The 11268-nt window shown below is 27.3% G+C and overlaps 2 protein-coding genes across 2 annotated transcripts; both read left to right on the forward strand.

Moving 5' to 3' along the window:
* The first annotated feature begins 2468 nt into the window (after positions 1-2468).
* LOC108757590 (leucine-rich repeat-containing protein 40) lies at positions 2469-3590 on the forward strand. Its single transcript, XM_018502050.1, has 3 exons — positions 2469-2681; positions 2946-3235; positions 3353-3590. Exons 1-3 carry the CDS (start codon positions 2469-2471, stop codon positions 3588-3590), a joined length of 741 nt encoding a protein of 246 aa, XP_018357552.1.
* A 1725-nt stretch (positions 3591-5315) lies between these two features.
* On the forward strand, positions 5316-8859 carry LOC108757591 (ras suppressor protein 1). Its single transcript, XM_018502051.1, has 4 exons — positions 5316-5321; positions 7561-7899; positions 8161-8450; positions 8568-8859. The coding sequence occupies exons 1-4, from the start codon at positions 5316-5318 to the stop codon at positions 8857-8859; spliced, it is 927 nt and encodes a 308-aa protein (XP_018357553.1).
* Positions 8860-11268: the final 2409 nt, after the last annotated feature.

The following is an 11268-nucleotide window of genomic DNA, read 5'->3' on the forward strand; positions in this document are numbered from 1 at the left end:
CATTTAATATAAATTATAATTTAAAATTTTTAATATTGATCTTCTTTCTGTGTTAAACATTAGGTTCTATTACCGTCAATCTAACTTATAAGGAAATTAATAATAATTAAAGCATGACAGTAAGAAACCGATCTTGATAAAACATCATATTCAATATAATTTCGTTGAAAGGAATTTAAGAATGAAATTTGAGTAATGTAAATTAATTATAAATCGGTAAAAAGTTTCTTAAGTATAATTGTTTATAATAAATTATATTTCAATTCTTGTAATATTATTATTAACGACTGAGATTATATACAAAATTATTGGTTTTCGAATCAGAACTGTATATAATAATAAGATTGATGGTGAGATTATACGCATAATACGTAATGCAGTATATAATGATAATTAATTTTATTTCTTCTTATTCAGTTATTTATTACAAAAGTTATATATTTGAACTATATACATTGTATATATTTAAACTTGAAACTGGACATATTATTCACAGTTTTCGTAATTTAGTTTTTTGTTTATTTCTATTCCGTGCTATGGCCGCACATGTCTGCGTTCCGAGTTACGTATGAAGCGCATGACGTCATTTTATCTTTCTTTATCATTTGACGAGCAACACGAACAAATGATGCATCATGCGCTTCATAAATCGGAACGCATTTATTACCCCGAATGTACAATAGGTGTTTTAAGACTTAATCCGTAAGAAATTGACCAATTACATTCGAATCCGAGTAGAGTAAGCGACTGTGATTCGGCCATTTCTTATGGCTTATGGAATAAAATCCTATTGTTGATCCGGACTTGTCAATATGTTACTTTCAGAAATATCTGTTCGACATACACGATTTGTCCACATAAATGCGTCACTAAAAGGAGATTTGTCAAAAACGCCGATATGTCCTCTCTACTCGATTTTATACTCTCAGATTTCTTTCTGAATTAAACTAGAATAAACCAGCCTAACATTTCTGAACTAGGGTAGTCATGAAATAATGATTGATGGTAGTTCTTGTTTCTGACACAGTTAAATTAAAGGCGTACAATTTTTCTGTAAAATTTCTAACTTATCCTCATAATATAATGTAACTTCACCAAATTATTGTTTTCAATTAAAGTTTAGTTTTTATAATCACACATAAACAAAATTAAATATCACATAATCAGTAAACCAAATGTCAAACGTGGTTAACAGAAGTGCACCCAACTCAGCCAACGAGAAAACGGAGTAGATTAGATAAATTCACATAAATTAAATTTTTGAATCCGTGTTATCCGCGAAAAAATATTCTATTTACCGTTATAAAAAATTTTTCTTAAGATATGATAAATTGCGCTAATATTGTTTGTATATTGAATAGTTTGTATAGCTTCTATAATATATGTGTTTTTAGATTTTAATATTCAGTACTCTAATAAGTAACTTATAATGTATCTTTTAAGTATATATTTATTATTTGAACATAAATTTAACTATATATATAATATATATATTTTTGAAAATTGGCTAACACTATTTACAAGACTCAAAAAACCGATTTTTTTGAAAAATAAATGTAACGAGCGAGTTATTATTACTTTAATTTCAGTTATAATCTTTAGTTTAAAATCGACCTTTAAAATATACTGTTTCACATTTGTAACAGTGTCACTCTAATATAAATCAACTAGTAATAACCAAATACGACAGTTACCTCGAGGCTTGTGTCAGAACATCACCTTAAATAATTTTTAATTAACAAGAAAACAGCGCGCAATATTATAAATTAGAAATTACAAGTCTATGGAGTACTACATTTTCCTACAAAAGTAATAAAACAAGAAAGTGTATGATAAAACATTACCATGTGCAGTAGACCTCACTTTATGTAAATATTTAAAAATTTGGTTTCTTAAACAGAACGTGAGATACATTGGACGTAATAAGTTGTAAGTATTTATTATGCCTAAATCACGAAAATTCGTACATCTTTTACATATATCAGATCCTTTCAGACCAAATAATTTTTATGGTTGTTTACAGAAATCTTGGGATAAATTATATATTCACGATCTTCGAATTTTGTATATTATCAGCAACGTATATTATTAGCAACCTGTATTACAAAATTTATTTGATTCTTAATAATATATAATTACAATATAAGACTTACATTGTCTTTGCACAATGGTGAATAATTGCTATAATATGTATTAATAAAAAATATATTTATTTCTTATTAATCACTTCACTTGAGAAGTTGCATGTATTAGAGTTATATAATATTAAGTATTATTATTTTAAACTTGTAGCATAATGAATTTGACAATCCCAAATCTAATTTAAATAGTTATTTTCAATACAGATTATATATAAGAGAAAAAGTTCTGAAATGTTTGAAGATACGCCAATTAAGAAAAAACGTCGAATTTTAGAAAATCAAATTGTAATATTTATATCACTTTTGAAGTTTTACGAGCCATTATTCATGACCTTCAATAACAGTACAAAGTGGCTAAATTTAACAGATGTGAACATATCAAATAATAAAATTGATGTGTTGCCGAGAAAATTGGGTGCTTTGCATTGTCTTCGACGGCTCAATTTATCACATAATTGTTTGAGACGATTTGAATGGGCATGGCTAAAAAAAACACATATTAAGAGAACTTTACATTTTCTAGATATAAGTAATAATTCGGTAAGTCATTATAAAATATCACGACAATCAGTAATTAAAGCGGTGTTGCTATAAATGGAGACCTAATGAATATAAAGTTACATATAACGTACTGATTAGTTGTAATTTTCCACTCAACAACATAACCGTAACGTAATACGTGTGTTAAGTTACAATTATATTATTGAGTGGAAAATTACAATTAACAGGTACGTTACAAGTAACTTGCGCGAATTAACAATTATAATTAATCGCACTGCCATTATGAATATCATTAAATTATAGCTGATCGAATTATCGGAATATATCTGGAATTTGAATGCTTTAGTGGAATTGAAATTGAGTCACAACTTGTTGGGATATTTACCACAAGGCATTGAAAAGCTTCGAAATCTTAGGACTTTGGATTTGTCGCATAACTTTTTAAAATATCTACCAGCAGGGATCACTAATTTGAAATTGCAAACTATAGATATTTCAATGAATCCATTAGTCAGTGACACAAATTGGGAATGTGACGTAATGTTACCAAGCCTTGCTCAATTTGCAGCAAAAACACTGCAGCAATATTGCAGGTACGTTGCTTTTTTGAACTTGTTATGAACTATAATGTAATTTTAGAAAAAATAGGGTACATCATACAAATTTCTACTTGATAATGTATGTAATAAATTAAATCAATATTTTCACAGAGATAAACATGTAATTTTCCGAAGAGATGAATTGAATGAATATATTAGTAGAAATAAAATCGATAATTGCTTCCATTGCGGAAAAATGTGTACATCTCCCTATTTATACCTAGCATGGCCCAGGCAACCTATATTAACAATAGCTACAAACGTAATAAGCCATACATCAAAAATGTCAATGGTATTTTATGAATTATGCTGTTGTTTTCCTGAATGTAAGGGGGAGCTACTGGGGTAATCTATAGTAACGAATCGGATACATCTCGAAATTAAGAAGACCAACGTTTAAATTAACATTAATCTCTAAAAAATACATTGCCAGAATTTCGATTTTCTGATAAATGCCAGTTACGTATACGTTTATATTGAAACGTAATATACAATTTAGCAGTAGCTAGAAATATACAGTCTAACTTGACATTGACAATTAACGAGCTTCGGTTCTCCTTTACCTTGAAGACTAACATTCATAAGAATGTGATTCAAATAATAGTATCCGACAATAGGATAGCATTTAATTTATGCTCTGTAGCATGTAATATTGTAATTATTATATGATATAACGCAACTGTCAATATAATTGACTCGTATAATAATGTAACCGATACGTAGTCAAAGCATTATTTGCAGTTAAATTCATTCTTGATATCAATAGTGTTACATTAGTATTAGATTCCTGCGAAAAAGCAACTTGACAAATCAGGATTTTATTATAATGCACTTTAAATAATATAACGTAAAAAAACATTATAATTTAGACTATTTTGATATAGTGTATAATTATAATAATAACAAAGAATAAAAGACTTGCATTACAGTAGTACATATGACAATATTATATAGATAGCATTTTTAAAACAAATAAATTATTAGTACGTTATTTACAAAATAATAACAATTAAAAATATTTACATGCGGAGTATAATTAGTCCTAGATATGTGTCCACGAATTTTTGTGTGTTACATACACATAATCATATGTATTCCTACAATATGAATATGTATTTAACATGAATTTGTAATCCTATAAACTTTATATTTTAATTATCACATTTTAGAAAATGCTATGAACATATTTTATATACATTTATGTGCTATTGTAAATAAAATATGTCAATTTTATAGATAATTTTATATAATTATTTTATATAATTATATATACTTCTATATATGAAACATTTTTTCCGTGACAATATAATATTACCGATTCGTTAAAGTAACATTATAGATCTTAAAGTATAATTATCTGTGATTACAATTTTATCAAATTGAAATTTGATGATTGTAATCATATCAACTTTGCATTTTAAATGTCACTTTTGAAAAATGTTTTAAAGAAGGACATATTTTATATATAATTATATACAATTGTATATAAAATATGTTAATTTTATAAATAATTTCATATAATTTATATAATTATATATACTTTTATATGAAACATTTTTTCCCGGGCCATAATGTTACCGATTTGTTAAAGTAATAAGTCTTAAAATATAAAATTGTCTGTGATTACAATTTTATCAAACTGAAGTTTCGTAATTATAAAAATACTCTTATAATAAAATAAATATAAATAATTTTATCTGTATTTGAATACATTGGATCACAAATACCTTCATTTTATACGTATGATTATATTAATTAGATATAACAAAACCAAGAGCATTAGAATAATTAAATGTACTCTTACAATAAACAAATATATATATTTATATATAAATATCTTCACGGTATAAAGAAGATTGGCACTTTTTAATATTAAATATGCTTTTCATGAATTACGTATTTATTGATTTATTATTATTTTTAGTATTATTTCATGAAAAATAATAACGTTATCATACAATCATCTAATTTAAGTTATAATTTAAAATTTCAAATATTGATCTTCTTTCTGTGTTAAACATTCGGTTCTATTATCGTCAATCTAATTTATAAGGCAATAAATAATAATTAAAGCATGACAGTAAGAGACTGATCTTGATAAAACATCATATTCAAAATAATTTCGTTGAAAGGAATTTAAGAACGAAATTTGAGTAACGTGTAAATTAATTATAAATCGGTAAAAAGTTTCTTAAGTATAATTGTTTATAATAAATATTATTTCAACTCTTATAATATTATTATTAACAACTCAAAATATATACAAAAGTTATTGGTTTACGAATCGCAATTGTATATAATAATAAGATTGATGGTGAGATTATACGTATAATACGTAATGCAGTATATAATGATGAGTAATTTTATTTCTTATTATTCAATTATTTATTAGAAAAGTTATATATTTGCACTATTTATACATTGTAAATATTTTAAGCTTGAAACTGGACATATTATTCACAGTCTTCGTAACTTAGTTTTTTGTTTGGTTCTATTTCGTGCTATGTGTGTGTGGCCGCACATGATTGCGTTCCGAGTTACGCATGAAGCGCATGATGTCATTTTATCTTTCTTTATTATTTGACGAGCAACACGAACAAATGATGCATCATGTGCTTCATATCTCGGAACGCATTCATTACCCCGGATCTACAATAGGTGTTTTAAGCCTTAAGCTGTGAGAAATTGACCAATTACAGTCGAATCCGAATAGAATAAGCGACAGTGATGCGCTCATTTCTTATGGCTTATGGCTTAAAATCCTATTGTAGATCCGGACTTATCAATATGTTACACCCAGAAATATCTGTTCAACATACACGATTTATCCACATAAAGGCGTCAATAAAAGGAGATTTGTTTAAACCGCGGATATGTCCTCTCTACTCCACTTTACTCTTAGATTTCTTTCTGATTAAACTAGAATAAACTAACCTGACATTTCTAAACTGGGGTAGTCATGAAATAATGATTAATGGTAGTTCTTGTTTCTGATACAATTAAATTAAAAGTGCACAATTTTTTTGAAAAATTTCTAACATATCCTCATATTATAATGTAACTTAATCAAATTATTGTTTTCAACTAAAGTTTAGTTTTTATAATCACACATTAACAAAATTAATTATCACATAATCAGTAAACCAAACGTCAAATGTGGTTAACAGAAGTGCACCCAACTCAGCAAACGAGAAAACGGATTAGATTGGATAAATTCACATGAATCAAATTCTTGAATCCGTGTTATCCGCGAAAAAATATTGTATTTATCGTTATAAAAAAATGTTCCTTAAGATATATTAAGTCGTGCTAATATTGTTTGTATATTGAATAGTTTCTATAATATATGTATTTAGATTTTAATATTTAAAACTGTGATAAGTAATTTATAATGTATCATTTAAGTATCTATTTATTATTTGAACATAAATTTAACTATATATATAATGTATATAAATTTTGAAAATTGGCAAACACAATTTGTAAGTCTCAGAAAACAGAATTTTCTGAATGATAAATGTAACGAGCGCGTTATTATTATTTTAATGTCAGTTATAATCTTTAGTTTAAAATCGACCTTTACAATATACTGTTTCACATTTGTATCAGTGTCACTCTAATATAAAACAACAAGTAATAACCAAATACGACAGTTGCCTCGAAGCTCGTGTCAGAACATCACCTTAACTAATTTAGAATTGACAAGAAAACCGCAATGTTATAAATTAGAAATTACAAGTCTATGGAATACTAAATTTTTCTACACAAAAGCAGTAATAAAACAAGCAAGTGTGTGATAAAAACAATACCATGTGCAGTAGACTCTCTTTTTATGTAAATATTTAAAAATTTGGTTTCTTAAACAGAACGTGAGATACATTGGACGTAATAATTTGTAAGTGTTTATTAAGCCTAAATCACGAAAATTCATACATCTTTTACATATATCAGATCCTTTCAGACCAAATAATTTTTATGGATTTTTGCAGGAATCTTGGGATAAATTATATATTCACGACAAAGATCTTCAAATTTTGTATATTATCAGCAACGTATATTATTAGCAACCCCCGAATTACAAAATTTATTTGATTCTTAATAATATATAATTACAATATAAGACTTACATTGTTTTTGCACAATGGTGAATAGTTGCTATAATATGTATTAGTAAAAAATATTTTTATTTCTTATTAATCACTTCACTTGAGAAGTTACATGTATTATAGTTATATAATATTAAGTATTATTATTTTAAACTCGTAGCATAATGACTTTAGCAATCACAAATCTAATTTAAATAATTATTTTCAATACAGATTATATATGAGACAAAAAGTTCTGAAATATTTGAAGATCCGCCAATTAAGAAGAAACGTCGAATTTTAGAAAATCGGATAGAAAAATTTATGTTACTTTGGAAGTTTTACGAGCCATTATTCACGAGCTTCAATAATAGTACAAGGTGGATAAATTTAACAGATGTGAACATATCAAATAATAAAATTGATGTGTTGCCGAGAAAATTGGGCGCTTTGCATTGTCTTCGACAGCTCAATTTATCATACAATTGTTTGGGACGATATTCTGGATGGGTATGGCTAAAAGAAGCACGAATTAAGAGAACTTTACGTTTTCTAGATATAAGTAATAATTCGGTAAGTCATTGTAAAATATCACAATCACTAATTAAAGCGATGTTGCCATAAATAAAGACCTAATGAACATAAAGTTACATGTAACGTACCCATTAGTTGTAATTTTCTACTCAATAACATAACCGTAATGTAACACGTGTGTTATGTTACAGTTATATTGTTGAGTGGAAAATTACATCTAACAGGTACGTTACTTATAACTTGTGCAAATTAACAATTATAATTAATCGCACTGCAATTATGAATGTCATTAATTTATAGCTGATCGAATTATCGGAATATATCTGGAATTTGAATGCTTTAGTTGAATTGAAAATAAGTCACAACTTGTTGGGATATTTACCACAAGGCATTGAAAAGGTTCGAAATCTTAGGACTTTGGATTTGTCGCATAACTTTTTAAAATATCTACCAGCCGGGATCACTAATTTGAAATTGCAAACTATAGATATTTCAATGAATCCATTAGTCAGTGACATAGATTGGGAATGTAACATAATGTTACCAAGCCTTGCTCAATTTGCAGCAAAAGCACTGCAGCAATATTGCAGGTACGTTGTTTTTTTGGACTTGTTGTGTACTATAATGTAATTTTAGAAAAAATAGGGTACATCATACAAATTTCTACTTAATAATGTATGTAATAAATTAAATCAATATGTTCACAGAGATAGACATGTAATTTTCCGAAGAGATGAATTGAATGAACATATTAGTAGAAATAAAATCGATAATTGCTTCCATTGCGGAAAAATATGTACATCTCCCTATTTATACTTAGCGTGGCCCAGGCAATCTATATTCAAAATAGCTACAAACGTAATAAGACATACATCAGAAATGTCAATGGTATTTTATGAATTATGCCTTTGCTTTCCTGAATGTAAGGGGGAACTACTGGTAATCTATAGTAACGAATCGGATACATCTCTAGATTATGAAGAGCAACGTTTAAATTAACATTTATCTCTAAAAAATACATTGCCGGAATTTCGATTTTCTGATAAATGCCAGTTACGTATACGTTTATATTTAAATGTAATATACAATTTAGCAGAAGCTAGAAATATACAATCTAACTTGACATTGACAATGAACGAGCTTCGGTTCTCCTTTACATTAAGAAGACTAACATTCATAAGAATGTGATTCGAATAATAGTATCCGACAATAGGATAGCATTTAATTTATGCTCTGTAGCATGTAATATTATAATTATTATGTGATATAACGCAACTGTCAATACAATTGATTCGTATAGTAATGTAATTGATACGCAGTCAATGTCTTTATTTGCAGTTAAATTCATTCTTGATATCAATAGTGTTACATTAGTATTAGATTCCTGCGAAAAAGCAACTTGACAAATCAGGATTTTATTATAATGCACATTAAATAACATAACGTAAAAAAACATTATAATTTAGACTATTTTGAAATAGTGTATAATTATAATAATAACAAAGAATAAAAGACTTGCATTACAGTAGTACATATGACAATATTATATAGATAGCATTTTTAAAACAAATAAATTATTAGTACGTTATTTACAAAATAATAACAATTAAAAATATTTACATGCGGAGTATAATTAGTCCTAGATATGTGTCCACGAATTTTTGTGTGTTACATACACATAATCATATGTATTCCTACAATATGAATATGTATTTAACATGAATTTGTAATCCTATAAACTTTATACTTTAATTATCATATTCTAGAAAATGCTATGAACATATTTTATAAACAATTATATACGATTGTAAATGAAATATGTCAATTTTATATATAATTTTATGTAATAATTTTATATAATTATATATACTTATATATAAAACATTTTTTCCCTGACAATATAATATTACCGATTTGTTAATGTAATATTATAAATCTTAAAGTATAATTATCTGTGATTACAACTTTATCGAACTGAAGTTTTGTAACAATATAAAAATATTTATAATGAAATAAATATAAATAATTGTATCTGTACTTGAATAGATTGGATCACAAGTACCCTCCTTTTATACGTAGATGATTATATTAACTAGATATAATAATATATAAATTAAAAAATGATTACAATAGAAAATATATTGTATAATTCGCTCGTTTAAATTTCAACTATAAATAAGAAGATTCTACCACCGGTCAATTCAAAAACCGAGCTATGAAAGGTGTAAACTTTATTATTCTTTTATAACAATTATCATAATCGGTAAGAAGTTTCTTAAGAATAATTATTTATAATAAATATTTGTTCACATCTTTTTTATTTTTATTATTAACAACTTAGAATATTTACGAAATTTATTAGTTTGTCAATTACAATTGTAATTAAGAAGATTGATGGTGAGATTATAATACAATATATACATAATACTAGTATAATGAAGAGTAATTGTATTTCTTGTTCAATTATTTATTTGAAAAGTTATATATTTGTACTATGTATACATTATAAATATTTCAAGCGCTTAAAACTTGACATATTCACAGTTTTCGTGATTTTTTTCTTGGTTTAGTTATATTCCGTGCAATGGCCATACTCAGTGAGAAATAACAATCGATTCGATGTCGAGACCATTATCATTTCTCACTGGGCATATCTATTGTTAATATGTTACCCCTAGCAGAGAGGAACCTCTCTGCACCTAGAAATATCTGTGGCTGAATAGTTTAACATACTCGGTTTGTGTACATAGAGGTGTTACTAAACGGAGATTTGTCTAAAATAGGATACGCCCTCTCTACTCCACTCCATTCTCTGGTTTCTTTCTGGCGTAAACTGGAATGACCATCCTGATATTTCTAACTAGAGGTAGTCGTAGTATGGTGGAATCGAAATTGTGAATCATTGCGCATGATGGGGCAAAGAGGGGGCAAATTTTGACCAATCAAACGCTATCGGCATTGCATTTTACTATCATCGACCAATCAAATGCTATCGGTATGTTACTGCTACTGCGCATACTTTGGAATCCTTTATCGGATGGTCGTAGTCATGGTATAAAGGCCCGTCTACAATACACGGAGTAAGAAGTAAGAGTAAGAAATTGACCAATCACAATCGATTATTCTTCTCACATTCGACTGTGATTGGTCAATTTCTTACTCTTACTTCTTACTCCATGTATTGTAGACGGGCCTTAAGAATATAAGGTATTTCATTGCGCATAATGGCGGAAAAGTACTAGAACAACCAATCAGAAATTAGCCCAAAATTTCAGCAGTAATATGAAATGCCTTTTGTATGAGGCTGGAGTCCCATGAGGTGTATTTACCGCGTATCGCGTAACCGCGTAACCAATTAGAAGCGATCCGCTGTTGTGGTTTCGCGTTTTACTGATTATTGATTGGTTA

The sequence above is a fragment of the Trachymyrmex cornetzi genome, unplaced genomic scaffold, assembly GCF_001594075.2.
Source record: "Trachymyrmex cornetzi isolate Tcor2-1 unplaced genomic scaffold, Tcor1.1 scaffold147, whole genome shotgun sequence".
Lineage (NCBI taxonomy): Eukaryota > Metazoa > Arthropoda > Insecta > Hymenoptera > Formicidae > Trachymyrmex > Trachymyrmex cornetzi.